Source organism: Bufo gargarizans, chromosome 10, assembly GCF_014858855.1.
Source record: "Bufo gargarizans isolate SCDJY-AF-19 chromosome 10, ASM1485885v1, whole genome shotgun sequence".
Lineage (NCBI taxonomy): Eukaryota > Metazoa > Chordata > Amphibia > Anura > Bufonidae > Bufo > Bufo gargarizans.
In genome coordinates, this window is record NC_058089.1 from 88,428,245 (window position 1) to 88,446,695 (window position 18,451).

General features: G+C 46.3%; 1 protein-coding gene across 1 annotated transcript in view; it reads right to left on the minus strand.

Moving 5' to 3' along the window:
- The window catches only part of LOC122920078 (5-hydroxytryptamine receptor 3A-like), a 53,461-nt gene extending 37,599 nt beyond the window's left edge, over positions 1-15,862 (minus strand). Inside the window, exons 1-3 of the mRNA XM_044269288.1 lie at positions 15,676-15,862; positions 14,900-15,094; positions 2,188-2,345 (exon numbers count right to left, since the gene is read on the minus strand). Of these exons, the coding sequence (XP_044125223.1) occupies positions 2,188-2,345; positions 14,900-15,094; positions 15,676-15,862 (540 nt within the window). The remainder of the gene's footprint in view (positions 1-2,187; positions 2,346-14,899; positions 15,095-15,675) is intronic.
- Positions 15,863-18,451: the final 2,589 nt, after the last annotated feature.

An 18,451-nucleotide genomic window follows, 5' to 3' on the forward strand; every position in this document is an offset into this window, starting at 1 on the left:
ATTCATAGTTTTGATTTCTTCAGTGTGAATCTACAATTTTCATAGTCATGAAAATAAAGAAAACTCTTTGAATGAGAAGGTGTGTCCAAACTTTTGGTCTGTACTGTACCTCCCAAAGAACACCAGGGCCACATCTGCTTCAGGATCTGGTGATGACGGTGACACTGTGGGTGAGTTAGGCCCAAAACATGCCAGAGCTAAGCCAAGCTGAACTGCCTGTAGCTCTGTGCGAATTACTGTTGTATGGCATTTTTTTCTCCACAAGGCACATAAAAACACAGCCGTGTTTAAGATGTGCTGGATTAAAATAAGCCATGGCTGTTCCAACACAATCATAGGTACCAGAGGTCTATTGCAGGTCATGATGTGGCATCACTGGTTCTTTTGGGAATATACAACTGGCTAGCATTCCCAATCAGATCAAGTCTGTCCTCCTTCTCCTGGTCCTCTTTGTGGCAGCCAACCTGCACCCCCAAGCGATACAGTACTTTTATCATCATCACCTACTTCTCCTGCTAAGACTCCTCCTTTTCCTCTGCTCAATCGTGATACATCTATAACCATAACATTTGACCATGAAAAAAAAATTCTCCACGAGAACCTGGCCTTGTTGCTGGTGGTGAAGTTGCTGCCATCCCGTTGTAATAGTGCCTTGTACTTTCACATCGCAGAAAAGGCGAGTCACTCCTTGCGATTCTCGGTGTGAGGCAACCTGCACTCCACAGTGGACACCTTCAGTAGGAACAGCAAATGTCTCACTGGGTGAATGTTTTTTGGGGAAGCTTAGAGGCAGCACCGCAGCAATATGGCCAGGTCCTTTTAAAGCCATAAAGGTCCGACACTCTGCAATTCAGCAGAGCAGCAGAGTCACCCTTCCTCCCACCACCACAAGCAGCAGGACCTGCAGTCAGTTCAGTCTCCTCAACATGATGGAGCAGTTTTTCCATGTGCCACACCAGGCTGAGGCCAATCAGCAAGCCGAGAGCTCCCACCTCAAATCTAGGTTCAGGCCTACCTACACTCTGGCACATACCTCGTTCCCTGACGCCATGGATTTCTGGACAGGCAGACTGGAATAATGGGGGGGCACAGAATGCTATCTTTCTTGCCCAGCCCCCATTGTCATCTTGGAGAAAGTTATCAGCGCTGCAAGAGGTGTGGTGACACCCAAATGGACCAAATTGTCTTCCGCCAGAGCCCAAAACATCTCTTTTGTCAAAATGAACCAAGCCTGGATTGGGGAGGATTTTCACTTTCCTCTGGCTGAGGCCAATGAATAGATATGGCTTTGCTGACGGTGCCTCATCTTGCCACTCTTGCTGTCTGCCTGCTGTCCTGCCTACCATCATGTTCTAAAAGGCTGCTGCTGTCTCCATCATGCTGCTGCCTGCCCACCATCATCTTCCGTAAGGCTGCTGCTGTCTCCATCATGCTGCTGCCTGCCAACATGTGCGATATGGCTGCTGCTTGCTGTTAATACCCTACTGCCACCACTAATAATGCAATGTATCTCCCACTACTACCACTACAACCACTACTACTATTAGTACTACTACCCATAGACTTTTGACCTACTGCCTTGTATGATCCATGCTATGCTGTTCTGCTGTCACTACGATTGCGGCCACTTGCCTCTTATTACCCTACCCTTTCCACATCCACAACGTACTGCTGCTGCTCCCAGTTAAAAGGGATCATTTTTTAGGCTTGCTCATAACAAGCCAAATTTTTTTTATCCCATAGCACCATGTGTATGTAACCACCATCTGCCACCGATAAGGGAAGGTTTACAGTTATCATTGATTTAAATCGAAACTGTAAAGAATTTCTTTCCACTGACCTCCCCCGAGTAGTGACTGATGGAAAATGAGAAGCAGTTCCATGTCGGGCCCCTACTCTCCACAGAGCCTTATAGCATGTGGTCTGCCTCTATGGTAGATACACCACTACACACAATGGATGGAGATGGTTATTTCAGCTCTCTTACCATTGAAGTGTGAACTACACACAGTGGATGGGAGCTGTAGTTATAACACTGACACTACTGCAGTCATCTGAGCATCGGGGTTGCAAAGGATCAGATATTGATGTCCTTTCCTGGGGATAGGGCATCAATATAAAAGGACTGAAAAACCCGGGAACAAAGGGAAGTCTAAATATATAAAAAATACTAATATGGCATCTTACCAAGCTGACAACGGTATACAAACTCAGGTCAATATACACTGTGGTTGGTCTTCTCCAGTCCTGTACTGGACGAACTTCAGGTCCTGGAATATTGTCATTATTAGACAGGTTTTTAACTAAATTGAAGTAACTACAGTCCAGTTCACCACCGCATGTACCTAGGAGAAGAAAAGACCAGTTAAGGAAAGATGGTTACTGCTGTCAGATTCTTAATGGAAGAGTATGGCAGCTGTTTGTCAGGTAATACTGCATTCTGAATGTCTGAAAATGAATGAGTGTGGCTGTATGAGACGTCCATGATGTCATATGACGTCCAAAGATTGCTATGGGCACATACTATACTGTTGTGTGTCTCTGATTTTGTACGGCGGCAAAGTTTTCTCCAACAAATGTGTTCAGAATCTGACTAACTGCTTCTAGGAAAGAGTATGGTGCCTCCCAGAATCGCCATACAAGGTGCAGATGGAGTGCCTTCATGATACCTCCCTTGAACTCATTGAGAAGAAAATTGAGAAAAAAGAAACCTAAAGTCCTGTTCAGATTTCTATGTAATCGTTACGATATGTTGAAATCATAACAATAACTGCTCAGTGTAAAAACACAAAATGACATACTAATCATTCATACTTACCGTAAAATCATTATCATTCATGAAGTTGTTAAAATTAAATGTTAATTGTCTGACTTTTCCAATTTACGCCTCATGCACATGTCCTTGGAACACGGACCGTGTGATGCCGGCCTGGATTTCTTCTGAGTGCAGGAGCGCACGGTGTCATTGGTTGCTATGACGCCGTGCGCTTCCTGCTGCCGCCGCTGTACAGTGATACTCTGGTATCATCTGGTAATATTGATTTTTATTCATGTACCCCAGATATAGCAGATTCATACCTGCTTCATGCCACTCCGGTCCTCCTTTTGTTCCATCTTCCGATCCCTGCACTGTTTACATCCGGTGGCAAATGGATAAGGTCACACGCGCCACTCCAGCCAATGAAACACTTGACATACTGCTTGCGCTCACATCACCACTGGAGCCAGTCATTGGCTGGAGCAGTGCATGTGACATTTCCCATGCGCCACCGGATCTAAATAGTGCAGAGACCAAGAGTTGGAGAAAGCGGAGACAGTGTGGAGGACTGGAGTGACGTGAAGCAGGTAAGTATGAATCTTCTATTTCAGAAGGCAGGCTGCAGGCACTTGATAAAAAATCTATGTTACTGAAAAATCCCTTGAAATGATTAGTTCTATGATTCCTAACTGCCTGTAAGGTCAATCACAGCAGTGACCCACCTCCACCAGTGATTGGCTGAACATTTATTTCCTGTGTGATAGACTTACCAGGAAGTTCTGGGTACTGTAGTCCCCCCCCCCCCCCCCCATTCCAGTTATTACTTTAGTTGCCCTCCTCTGAACTATCTCCAGCTCTGCTATGTCTGTCTTGTTCACAGGAGGCCAGAACTGTACACAGTACTCCATGTGTGGTCTGACTGGTGAGTTGTAAAGTGGCAGGACGATGTTCTCATCACGGGCATCTATGCCCCTTTTGATGCAACCCATTATCTTATTGGCCTTGGCAGCGGCTGCCCGACACTGGTTTCTACAGCTTAGTTTGCTGTCCACTTAACTTCCTAAGTCCTTTTCCATGTCAGTGTTACCCAGTGTTTTACCATTAGTATGTACGGGTGACTTGCATTATTCCTTCCCATGTGCATAACTTTACATTTGTCAGTGTTAAACCTCATCTGCCACTTATCTGCCCAAGCCTGCAATCTATCCAGATCGCTCTGTAGCAGTATACTGTCCTCTTCAGTGTTAATTACTTTACATAGTTTAGTGTCATCTGCGAAAATTGATATTTTACTATGCAAGCCTTCTACAAGATCATGAATAAATATATTGAAGAGAATAGGGCCCAGTACTGACCCCTGAGGTACCCCACTAGTGACAGTGACCCAATCTGAGTGTGTACCGTTAATAACCACCCTCTGTTTTCTATCACTGAGCCAGTTACTTACCCACTTACAGACGTTTTCTCCCAGTCCAAGCAGTCTCATTTTATATACTAACCTTTTATGTGGTACAGTGTCAAATGCTTCAGAGAAGTCCAGATATACAACATCCATTGATTTGCCGCTGTCAAGTCTAGAACTTACCTCCTTATAGAAACTGATTAAATTAGTTTGACATGATCGATCCCTCATAAACCCTTTTTTTTAATAGTAGACAGAGAACTCCAGCACATTCCACGTGATATGCAGATTGTTGTTATTTATTAAAAAAATCTGGTGTACAAGTACAGCCGTCTTCTTAATAACTAACAACAATCTGCATATCATGTGGAATGTGCTGGAGTTCTTTGTATACTGATCAATGGAATGGTAACCCAACTCCCAGCACACAATAAGAATGGGTTCACACTAGCGTTAGGGATTCCGTTATGGCTTTGCGTTATAACATGGTTATAACGGAAAATAATGGAATCCATAAGACGGAAGGACGGATCCATTCTTCTGGCCATAGACTTATATTATGATGGAATGCAAAACGGAAACCTTTAAAAGGCATTCCGTTTGCTTTCTGTCCTAATAGAAGTCTATGGGAATCAAAACGGATCCGTCTGGGTCCCGTTATGCAAGACGGAAAATAAAGTCCTGTCAACGGGACTTTGTTTTCCGTCTTGCATAAGGCTACTTTCACACTTGCGTTCAGAGCGGATCCGTCTGAGACGGATCCGCTCATATAATGCAGACGGTGGCTCCGTTCAGTACGGATCAGTCTGCATTATAATGTTAAAAAATTTCTAAGTGTGAAAGTAGCCTCAGACGGATCCGTCCAGACTTTCAATGTAAAGTCAATGGGGGACGGATCTGTTTGAAGATTGAGCCATATTGTGTCATCTTCAAACGGATCCGTCCCCATTGACTTACATTGTAAGTCTGGACGGATCCGCACGCCTCCGCACGGCCAGGCGGACACCCGAACGCTGCAAGCAGCGTTCAGATGTCCGCCTGCTGAGCGGAGCGGAGGCTGAACGCTGCCAGACTGATGCATTCTGAGCGGATCCGCATCCACTCAGAATGCATTAGTGCTGGACGGATGCGTTCGGGTCCGCTTGTGAGCCCCTTCAAACGGAGCTCACAAGCGGACAGCCGAACGCTAGTGTGAAAGTAGCCTTACCGGAACCAGACAGATCCGTTATGCTTTCCAATAAACTTCTATTAGAACGGAAAGCAAACGGAATGCCGTTTAAAGGCTTCCGTTTAGCATTTTGTAGGCATTCCGTTATTTTCCGTTATAACCATGTTATAACAGAAAGCCATAACTGAATCCCTAATGCTAGTGTGAACCCACCCTAAGCGGAGTGCCACAAAGTTTTTTATAAAAATCCCTTTCCTTTATAGTTAGTCACCAATAGTGACCTATAGTCAAACAGACAAAGTAGGCAATGTAAGGCATACTACTGTTGCATGTTTTGAGGATTTACATTCAGTGTATACCATATATTGTGAAAGGTTTGGCCACACAGTCGGGTTTCCAGATGATGCTTTGGAAGTCAAAATCTGGTGTGGAACAAAAAAAGGAGAGAAGGTATTAAGGACAAAACTCCTGGTTTTGGCTTCCAAAACTGCATCAGTAAACTTGATTGTGTGCCTGTACCCTAAGGATATCTGTACACAGTGCAGATTTGTATGCAGAAAATCTGCATGAAAAACACAATAAAAACCTCACATAAATCGACACTTTTTTTTGCGTTCTTTTTGTGTGTGGATTTTTTCTGTATTTTAACAACCCAATTAAAGTCAATGGGGAAACCACACCACATAAGCCACGGAGCTACACAAACAATTGACATTGTGCAGATATTAGAAGCCCCATTGCAGGTCAGTCTCCTCGTGTACAAAATATGCACCATGTACATTAGATTTGGCAAATCTCATTCACCTTTCTAGAACTGTATTACACTGGGGATTTTCTGCATAAAAATCCAAGCAAAAACTCTGAATATTTAGCCTCCAAGCACCAACCTCCAGGACTGCAGCTGTAGAATATGTACAGTGAAAACTCCCAAAACCCCAAATTGCATTGAAAGTTAGTCTTCTAGAGTGCTGGTGGTCTTTTGGAGAGGTTTCTGTGTACAGAAACAAGTACATACATATATACAGTATATTTAGGCGCTGATGTACAGCTTACTAACAATAAAAACACACTACTCTATTAACATACAATTTCAAATTTTAACTACAAAAAAAGATTAACACTTACTGTGAATTTTAAATGCTTTTCCCTAAAAATCTGATGTTAGTCATATCACAGCTCAACATAAAATACTGAAGGAGAGTCATTGGCACTGCCAGGCATCTATAGAGTGCAGTCTTAGCGGAGAATCCAGACTATAGATATGTGCTCTACACTTGCAAAGTATCCAAAATCCAAAGAAAACAAAATGTTGTGATTCTGTGTATAATATCCAACTAGAAAAAAGGGTAATAAATTGCCCTTGCCCCTATAATAGTGATGCGAGACCTGAATAACAAGCTCTACATGTCCAATAATTAATATTAAGTGACTTACTCCATTGGATGACTGAGATCAGGAGGAAAATATTGCGTGGAGTCATTTCATGGAGAGTGGAGCTTCTGGTGTTTCTTACAAATATCACAAAATTCTGGCAGGGGAGGTGTGCTAGCGTGCTTAACCAATAATCTGGTGTAAGTAAAATAAGTGGATAAACCTGTTTAACAAAATTATGTCAGGTTGAAAATTACTGCTTTGTACAACTTGTCTGATGTCACACTCTGACTGTCATTCTCCTGGGGGTCTATACTTTTATAGGGGCTGTCCGGGTTGTTTTTCTAAATATGCAAATACAGTAAGCTGTATATAGAATCTAATGCACTCCTCGAACCTCTCTCTCACAAGCCTTATAGACACTTCTTCTCATTTACTGCAAAAACATGCAGTATGTATCCCAAATGGTAGATTATGGGCAGCATAGAGTAAGGCCTCATGCACACGACCGTTGTGTGCATCCGTGGCCGTTGTGCCGTTTTCTGTTTTTTTTCGCGGACCCATTGACTTTCAATGGGTCCGTGGAAAAATCGGAAAATGCACCGTTTTGCAGCCGAGGCCGTGATCCGTGTATCCTGTCCGTCAAAAAAATATGACCTGTCCTATTTTTTTGACGGACAACGGTTCACGGACCCATTCAAGTCAATGGGTCCGTGAAAGAACACGGATGCACACAAGATTGGCATCCGTGTCCGTGATCCGTGGCCGTAGGTTGCTTTCATACAGACGGATCCGAAGATCCGTCTGCATAAAAGCTTTTTCAGATCTAAGTTTTCACTTCATGGTGATGGGGACGCTTCTAGTTAGAATACACTACAAACTTTGTACAAGACTGCCCCCTGCTGCCTGGCAGCACCCGATCTCTTACAGGGGACCGTGATCCTACAATTAACCCTTTCAGGTGCGGCACCTGAAGGGGTTAATTGTACTATCATATCCCCCTGTAAGAGATCAGGGCTGCCAGGGGGCAGACCCCCCCCCCTCCCCAGTTTGAATATCGTTGGTGGCACAGTGTGCGCCCCCCATCGGGCCCCCCTTCCTCCCTCTAGTGTAATAAATCGTTGGTGGCACAGTGTGCGCCCCCCATCGGGCCCCCCCTTCCTCCCTCTATTGTTATAAATCGTTGGTGGCACAGTGTGCGCCCCCCCATCGGGCCCCCCCTCCCCCCCCCGATCATTGGTGGCAGCGGAGTTCCGATCGGAGTCCCAGTTTATTCGCTGGGGCTCCGATCGGTAACCATGGCAACCAGGAAGCTACTGCAGCCCTGGTTGCCATGGTTACTTAGCAATAGTACAACAATAGAAGATTCATACTTACCTGCTTGCTGCTGCGATGTCTGTGACCGGCCGGGAGCTCCTCCTACTGGTAAGTGACAGTTCTTTAGCAATGCGCCGCACAGACCTGTCACTTACCAGTAGGTGGAGCTCCCGGCCGGACACAGACATCGCAGCAGCCAGCAGGTAACTATGAATCTTCTACTATTGTACTATTGCTAAGTAACCATGGCAACCAGGACTGCAGTAGCGTCCTGGTTGCCATGGTTACCGATCGGAGCCCCAGCGATTAAACTGGGACTCCGATCGGAACTCCACTGCCACCAATGATCGGGGGGGGGGGGGGAGATGGGAGGCCGCACACTGCCACCAATGTTGATACTGCTATAGAGGGAGGGGGGCCGATGGGGGGCGCACACTGTGCCACCAACGATTTATAACAATAGAGGGAGGAAGGGGGGGCCCGATGGGGGGCGCACTCTGTGCCACCAACGATTTATTACACTAGAGGGAGGACGGGGGGCCCGATGGGGGGCGCACACTGTGCCACCAACGATATTCAAACTAGGGAGGGGGGGGTCTGCCCCCTGCTGCCTGGCAGCCCTGATCTCTTACAGGGGGATATGATAGTACAATTAACCCCTTCAGGTGCGGCACCTGAGGAGTTAATTGTGCTGGTCACGGCCCCCTGTAAGAGATCGGGTGCTGCCAGGCAGCAGGGGGCAGTCTTGTACAAAGTTTGTAGTGTATTCTAACTAGAAGCGTCCCCATCACCATGGGAACGCCTCTGTGTTAGAATATACTGTCGGATCTGAGTTTCACGAAGTAGCTCATATCCGACAGTGTATTCTAACATAGAGGCGTTCCCATGGTGATGGGGACGCTTCAAGTTAAAATATACCATCGGATTGGAGAAAACTCCAATCCGATGGTATAAAAGAACTCCAGACTTTACATTGAAAGTCAATGGGGACGGATCCGTTTGAAATGGCACCATATTGTGTCAACATCAAACGGATCCGTCCCCATTGACTTGCATTGTAATTCAGGACGGATCCGTTTGGCTCCGCACAGCCAGGCGGACACCAAAACGACTTTTTTTTTCATGTCCGTGGATCCTCCAAAAATCAAGGAAGACCCATGGACGAAAAAACGGTCACGGATCACGGACCTACGGACCCCGTTTTTGCGGACCGTGAAAATAAACTGTCGTGTGCATGAGGCCTAAGTCTGGAAGTTTTGTAGTTAGTTACTAGGAAATGGACTGGTTCCACCTTCTGGGGAGTGTCTAGTCTTCAGAGCTAGAGACAAGATGTGCATGTGTGAGCTCCTACCATAGACGGCCAAGAACCAGGGGTGGACTGGGAACTTAATGTGGCCCTGGAAAAAATACTAAAAGCGGCCTGGTTTTGTAGTTGGGTCCAAATTGATGGAAGGCAGAGCCAGCAATACCATATTGCGGCACATTATACCACTCCAACATACCCAAATATCACAGTCCATCACAAAATACGGCCAGCAGCACAAAATACATCCCCAAACACTTCCACTGGCCAGCCTTGAGGAGGGCATCGGCCCATCGGGAAGTTTCCCTGTAAGGTCTATGGCCAATCCACCCCTGCCAAGAACCATGAAAGCCTTGTGGGATAAAGACAGTAAGTTATTCACTCATATATGGCAAAATACTTTACTGCTGTGGAAAGGGTAATTTGCTTCAGTGCCCACCACACTTTGAGACGGACTGGCCTTCCAGATCTTAGATCTGCACCAGTCATCCCAGTAATGGCAGAACTTCTTAAAGGGCTTCCATCACCAGAAATACTGTTATGTAGCTGACTGACATTAGCGATGCGCTAATGTAAGCACTACATAACAGTATGTTTCTAACATTAGTCCCTGCAGCAGTTTTTGTAAAAAAAAAGCACTTTTATTATATGCTAATGAGCCTCAAGGTGCTATGTGGGTGTAAAATCAGCACCTAGAGGCTCCGTCCACTCACGCTTTATCCCGACCAGGTCCTCTGTTCTGCCCGCCCAGCTTCTCTTGATTGATGGCACGGTCCACCGCATTGTTGACGAAATCCCGCGCCTGCGCCGTTCACTTCTGTCTTCGGCGCAGGCGCAGTGAGTGAATGATGTGCTCCTGGTGCCGGATTCCTCACTGCACCTGCGCCGACTACGTCACAGTGAGGAAGCCGACATCAGGAGAGCGGCCTTCACTCACCGTGCCTGCGCCGAAGACAGAAGTGAACGGCGCAGGCGCGGGATTTCGTCAACGATTCGGTGGACCGTGCCATCAATCAAGAGGAGTGGGGCGGGCAGAATAGGGGACCTGGGCGGGATAAAGGGTGAGTAGACGGAGCCTCTAGGTGCTGATTTTACGCCCACATAGCACCGAGAGGCTCATTAGCATATAATAAAAGTGCTTTTTTTTTTTTTACAAAAACAGCTGCAGGGACTAATTTTAGATACATACTGTTATGTAGTGCTGACATGGGCGCATCGCTAATGTCAGTCAGCTACATAACAGTATTTCTGGTGGTAGAAGCCCTTTAATGACAATAAAATTGCATGCCTATGGTTATCTAGAGAGACAGCAAAGTGTACTTAGAGAGAGACAGGGAATACTACTACTAACATCATTGCTGCCTATACAATTGTTAAAATACCACTCTGTGATATACCTAAGAACTGCCTTTGTTCTTGTATGAACTACTATTTATTATCTATTCAGTAAAGAGAGACTTTACTATTTATTGCAACCAATGGGCCTGGTTAGTGACTCCACTATACGTCTGCTGGCCCCTGAATCTGCCCTTCTGCCTTGCACCCTGCCAACTATCCACCACCAAGTGCACCACAACTATCACCAGGCATGAGCCCCAATACCAGGGTGTGCCCCATGGAGTGTTAGAGTAAGGACAGCTACCTTGAACCACTAAAACTCCTATCAGTGCCAAAACTACAATGCCCAACCCCTCTGGGCTGCTGCACTTCATTTGATTCTTCTGAAAGTAATTATACATAGGTACAGTACATACATGGACAAGCAAGCGTTAGCAGTGCATCTTAAATGATCCAAACTATTGGCTTGTTCAGACGACCGTATCTGTGGATCTGCAAAACACAGAATAGCCGGTCCTATAATAGTAATGCATATTCTTGTGGAATGGAAGCGGACACAAATATACGGTCGTCTGAATGAGCCCTCAACATGAATGGCAGGGTATGCAGGATAATCAGTCATATAATACACATGTGATGTATGTTGAGACTGACCTTTGGCAGTGCTCTGCATATGCTCAGTTGAATCTGGACCATTAGAGCATTAGTCTGTTCTTTCAGAGAATCATATCATTGGTTATGATTAGAGATGATATAGTGTGCCCTGGAGAGAAAAGCAGGGGAGAGCATAAGAGTGATAGTGGCAAGAATGGTCACTGTAGTCGTTATGCATCTTTGGGTCATGAAGTGATGGGAAGGGCGCACCTTTCTTTCCTTCAGAGTGTAAGAATGTAAGCATGATTTACCAATGTAATTGAATGTAGAGTGTAAATTGCCCGTTATAATTTGTTTGGTCAGTAGATGGCAGCAAAGGACTAATCTACATTGAAGTTTACTATAAAGAAAATTATTATATTCATTTACCCAGTAAAGTCAAAATACCGATAATTTAGGGGCAGGCTAGGACTCTCAGAAGAGCAGAGCAGGAAGAGACCAGACAGAGGCTGCCTGGTGAATGCTGTGGACGTCAGGAGAGTACCCCTGTGGAGTCAGAAAGAGATTTGCGGCTCACAGGGGGAGACGGACACCAGCCCCAAGGAAGACACTTGTAGCGTCGGCCCCAGGAAACACGTTTCTGCTGGAGTGAACCAGGGGATCAAGGAAAAGCACCAAGAGACTGCCAAGAACTGTAAGTGCGGCTCTGCCGCGTCACACCTAGTTGTACTGTACCAGTGACCAGTGGCGTACACAAAATCCATGGGGCCCCGGTGCGAAACTGATCCATGGGGCCCCCTCCCTGTCGCCCACCCCCCCTTCCCCCCCAACTCGTCGCAAGAATTTACTTGGGCCCCCTGGATTGGGATTAATAAGGCTCCGTGCCTCTCTGTGATCTCTTTACTACAAAATCACAGTGAGATAAAGTTGTCACTGTGATTTTGTAGCAAATAGATCACAGAGAGACAAAGAGCATTATCAATCATGTTAGTGCTCTGTTTCTACGCTGTCCAGTACGGGGCTTGGCTCTCTTTCACGCAGCGGATTACCCGCACAGGATCCGCTCATGTGAAAGAGCCCTGAGCCCAATGCATCGCTACACTCACCCAGTCCTAACTAATAAAATCTGGTCCTACCTCATCCAGGGTGTCGCTGGCGTCGGCGTGATGTCCACTGGATCCAGAACAAGGTCCCTGTGGTGATAGAGAAAAAAAAGGATAATCACATAAGGAAGGGACGGTGACTGCCCCTGTGAAATCACCAGCAGGGGGCGCTGTGCTGGCCTGTGACACTGAGCCATGCCAATGTATAGCATACATTTCCCCTAAGTGCTACTACACAGTACTAATGCCCACCTTCTGGTCCCTTTAAAATAGTTATGTCCTCCTTGTGGCCCCTCACAGTAGTTATGGCCAGATATATGCCCCCCTTACAGTAGTTATTGCCAGGTGTATCCCCCTCACAGTAGTAATGCCCAGATATGTGTCCCCTCACAGTAGTTATGGCCAGAAATATGCCCCCCTTACAGTAGTTATGCCCAGATGTGTCCCCCTCACAGTAGTAATGCCCAAATATGTGTCCCCCTCACAGTAGTAGTTATGTCCAGATATGTGTCCCCCTCACAGTAGTAGTTATGTCCAGATATGTGCCCCCCTTACAGTAGTTATGGCCAGATGTGTCCCCCTCACTGTAGTTATGCCCAGATGTGTCCCCCTCACTGTAGTTATGCCCAGATATGTGTCCCCCTAGGACAGCGGGCAAAATGGAATATATATACAGCGGAGGCAAAAAATGGAATACATACACAGGGGACAAATGGAATATATACCAAGGGGGCAACATGGATATATATACAGGGGCCCTGTGTGTGTGTATATATATCCATGTTGCCCCCTTTGTATATATTCCATTTGTCCCCTGTGTATGTATTCCATTTTTGACCCTTCTGTATATATAAAATTGTATTACTATTTTGCCAAGTATTTCGGGCCCCTATGAAGGACTTGCCGCAATGCCAGATGCTCCCTGTGTTCCCTGTGAGCCGGCACATACAAAAAAAAAAAAAAAAAAAAAAAAAAAAAAAAAAAAAACTTACCTACTCTGAACCTGCTCTGCTCCCGCCGTCTTGTTCATAATCCCTTCTTCTGGCGTGCGTCGGCCGCGTCATACTGTCAACCGGCGTGATCCCGCGAGACTTGGCGCGAGGGTCACGGGTCTGGAGCAAGGGTGGAGGAGGGGCCGCCGCGTACTAAGGTAGTTACTGCGAGTGCGCAGTGCTGCACTGCCGGCCAGACACAGAGGCCGGGGCCCGACCGGCCATATACTCTTAAAACCTTTAAAATCATTTGCGGTGGGGCCCTGGGTACAGCACTACTACAGGGGCCAGGGGTCCACAGGCGGCCGGGCCCCCTTGAGTGCCGGGCCCGGTCGCAACTGCGACCGCTGCGACCCCTGTATGTACGCGCCTGCCAGTGACTCTTTGGGGACATATAAGAAAGCGGCAAGATACAGACTTCACCTTGTTGGATTACAAATAGCATTGCGCAATACTTAAAGGTGCACCCCAAAGACAAAGCTCGCTCAGGAACTTTCAGGTGCATCTAGTCTGCTTTATGGACTGTGGGGGAAAATTTTGCAATAGCTAGTTTAGCGTTAGGCAGTATTACTGTTACTGATTGATTTATGCTCTGTTGTTATCCTGTTTATATATGCCTAGCCACTTATCCATTACTACTGTTCAGTAAATTTTCCTGCTGGGTAAGAACCATTGTCTGTGTCTGTGTGGCATCGTGTACCCTCTGTACCTGTGGACCCAGCCCTCGGTCCTCTTTCAAGAGCACACCCTGGTCTTGTGGTTCTCCTTCCTAATGGTTCGGAGTGCCCTTGAATTTTAAAATGAATTTTTGGTTGCAAAGCAGTGCCGATAAAAGATGGTCGGTCAGGAGAGGCAGTGATGCCTCCCTTAATACTGCTCAAGGGTACAACACAAGAAAAATATGGGGGGCAGTATACTCAATAAAACTTCACTTTTAATAGCATATAGGAGATAAAAAACGGCCCCTACTAACGTACAACGAATAAGACGTTTATATCTCTACATTTTTTATGTGTATTGTTCTATTGGACGAGAATTTGTGTTAGGGCCTCACCAGGGCTTACTATACAGGAACAGAGTTCCAGTCTGGGCCACCCCTTGCGGGGCTTTTTGGACCCCGTCCTTTGGAAAGATTTTATAGGGTGGACTAGGACAAGTAGGGAGGCAGTAGGGCCAGTGTGTTACACATACCAACACCGTCTTACTGGTTTTCCCATATATATATTTGTCCAGTCTATCGTATACATTTTTGTTTGTATTGTAATTGTTTCTGCCCCGTCACCTCAATAGGTCAAGGGCATATACGTCTTATTCGTTGTACGTTAGTAGGGGCCGTTTTTTATCTCCTATATGCTATTAAAAGTGAAGTTTTATTGAGTGTACTGCCCCCCATATTTTTCTTGCAAAGCAGTGCCCCCTGCAGCGTTGGAGGGGGCTATGATTAGGCAGTTTTTGCTGTAGTATAGTTCTTTAACAGGACTGCGGTGATAAGCAGGGGAACAGCGGCGCACAGCAGCGCACAGCAGCCACTGTTACAGTACCCCTCCCTTTACGCCCCCTCTTCTTGAGTCCACGACGAGACAGAAACTTTTTTATTAAGCTCGGAGCATGAATGTTCTCCTCTGGTTCCCAAGACCTCTCCTCAGGACCAAAGCCCTTCCGTTCCACAACATAGTAGGTTTTCTTGCCATGATTCTTGATGTCCAGAATGTCTTTGACCTCAAATATCTTGTCAGAATCTTCAGATACTGGAGTTGGAGTAGAAGGAGCTGTCGAGAAGCGATTAAGGACTACTGGTTTTAGTAAGGACACGTGTAAGGAATTGGTAATACGCAGAGAGAGAGGCAGACGTAACTAACGTCACTTCGTTGATCCTCCTCAATACTTCAAAGGATCCAAGGAACCTAGGACCAAATTTAAAACTGGGAACCCTTAAGCGGATGTTTTTAGAAGTGAGCCATATCTAATCTCCAGACGAGAACTGAGGCGGTTTTCTTCGTCTCTTGTCTGCATTCACTTTAATGCAGGTCACCACTTTGTTGATGCAGTACTTGGTGTCACACCAAATCTTCAAAAAATCTCTACAAGAGGAATCCGCAGCTGGTACCCCCGAAAATGTAGGAACAGGGAGAGGAGTACAAGGGTGTTGTCCTTAAACGACAAAGAATGGAGAGGATCCAGGAGACTCACTAGAGTGGTTCTTATAGGAGAATTCAGCCCAAGGTAGCAATGGTACCCAGTTGTCATGTTGGGCTGAAACAAAATGCCAGATAGTTCTCTAATATTTGATTGACTCGAACTACTTGCCCGTTGGTTTGAGGATGATAACCCGAAGAGAAGTCCAGCTCAATTTCAAGCAGCTGGCAAAGAGCTCTCCAGAGCTTAGAGGTAAACTGGACTCCGCGATCGGAAACAATATGCCAAGGTAGACCATGCAAGAGGAATGTGTTTCTCACAAACAGTTTAGCAAGTTCAGCAGCCGAGGGCAGTCCAGCCAAAAGAATGAAGTGCGCCATCTTGGAGAAGCGGTCCACGACCACCCTGATAGCTGTACATCCAGGAGAAGAGGGCAGATCTGTAACAAAGTCCATGGCAATGTGTTGCCATGGGGCATCAAGAACAGGAAGAGGTAACAACAGCCTGGGTGGTTTGGTCCTGAAGACTTTATTCTGAGCACAGATGGTGCAAGCAGACACATAATCACGCACATCCTTAGACAGTGTGTGCCACCAATAGTGGTGAAAAAAACGTTCTGTGGTCTTGCAGATCCCTGGGTGACCAGCCAGTTTAGAGTTGTGCCCCCAAGCTAGAATATGTTTTCTCTTGGCAGATGGCACAAATGTCTTTACGGGAGGGATGTCTTTTACCAGAACAGGAGCCACTGTGATCAAGCGAGCAGGGTATACAATGTACTGGGGCTCCTCCTGCTGGTTGGAGAAGTCAAATGACCGAGACAGAGTATCCACCTTGATGTTCTTCTCGGCCGGGCGAAAGTGAAGCTCAAAATCAAAACGGGAGAAGAAGAGTGCCCATCTGGCTTGGCGAGGGTTTAGACGTTGGGCCGTCTGCAGATATATAAGGTTCTTGTGGTCGGTGAAGATTATCACTGGATGCTGGGTCCCCTCCAATAGATAATGCCACTCCTCCAAGGCAAGTTTTATGGCCAGCAGCTCTGTCTCTTATACAGTAATTCCTGTCAGCAGTGGAGAAAAGCTTGGAGGAGAATCTACATGTAAACATCTTGTCCTTGGAACCTTTCTGTAGTAAAACAGCACTGGCCCCTATGGAGGAGGCATTCTAAAAAGAATTGGTGGGAGACATCTGGATGATGCAGAACATGTGCAGAAGCAAAGGACCTCTTTAATTGGACAAAGGCGGCCTCGGATTCGGAGTCTAGTCTTTGGCATTCACACCTTTCTCAGTAAGAGCGGAGATCAGAGATGTAAGAGACTAAAAATTCGGGATGAACTAACGATAAAAATTAGCAAATCCAAGGAAACGCTTTATAGCACAAAGACCCTGTGGGTGGGGCCAGTCCATTACTGCATTCAATTTTTCAGAATCCATTTCTCGAGTTTGGCATAAAGTCGATTCTTTCTCAACCGCTGTAAAACTAAACGTACATGCTTCCGGTGAGTGGTCAAATCTGGAGAATAGATCAGTATATCATCCAGATACACTATCACGCAGACATAGAGCAGGTCCCGGAAGATATTGTTTACCAACTCCTGGAATGCCGCGGGAGCATTGCACAGACCAAAGGGCATGACGAGATACTCGTAGTGTCCATCACAAGTGTTGAAATCAGTCTTCCACTCATGGCCCTTTTGAATGCGGAGAAGGTTGTATTAATTTTGTGAAGACTTTAGCTCCCCAGATCCTGTCAAAGAGTTCGGAGATTAGCGGAAAATGGTATCGATTCTTCAATGTGACCTTATTCAGACCTCGATAGTCGATACAGGGCCATAGGGATCCTTTTTTTTCTGCACAAAGAAGAACCCAGCACCAACTTGTGAAGTAGATTTCCGGAAAAACCCCCTCACAAGATTCTCTTTGATTGAAATCAGACATCGCTTGGGTCTCGGGAAGTGAGAGTGGGTATACTTGACCATGAAGAGGAGTGGCACCAGGCAGAAGGTCAATCGGACAATCATATGGACGATGAGGAGGCAGGGCCTCTTTCTTACTGAAGACATCCGAAAAACTGGCATACTGCTGCGGAAGTCTAGGCACGTCTACAGGTACAGTAGACCTTAAAGCAGGTCGAACCTCTGATAAGCAGGTGGACTGGCAGAATGATCCCCAATGCAGAATCTGACCGGCGTGCCAGTCCAGAACTGGAGGTTGCTGACGCAGCCAGGGAAGACCAAGGATAACTAGATTCACGGACACTGGCAGCACATAGAAGGAAATAATATCAGAATGCAGAACCCCTATTTGCAACTTAAGGGGCATAGTAACAGAAAGCACAGGTTTGGGAAGTGGCAGTCCATTTACGGAAGCCACTTACAGAGGCCTTTTTAGACGGATGGTAGGAAGCTGGTACTGATAGACCAGAGATTGCTGAATAAAGTTACAGGCTGACCCAGAGTCCAAGAATGCAGGCACTGACAGTATGACTCCCTTGTTAGAGAGAAGGGAACTGAAACTTTGGTAGCGGACCTATCTTTGTTTGGGACCACCTCTCCAACTGAATCTAGACATTGACGTTTCCCGGCTTCTGTGGACAATTACGCACAAAGTGGGCCTTGCCTCCACAATACAGACACAGGTTCTCTGCTTTGCGGCGTAAACATGGTCAGACAATCAAAGGCGCTCTATTTGCATGGCCTCTTCAGATGGGATGAACACTAGAGGAAGAACCGGCCTCTGGAAGGATGGAACCAATCGGAGTGGTCTGGGGCCTTCGACCTCCAGAGAACGTTCACTGAAACTCATATCTATCCTTGTGGCCAAGGTGATCAGGTCATTAAGAGTAGACAGACAATCTCGGTCAACTAATTCATCCTTAATCCGGTCACAGACTCTCCCAGAACACCCCCAGTTGAGCCTCATTGTTCCATGCAAGTTCGGCAGCCAGGGTATGAAACTGGATGGCGTACTGA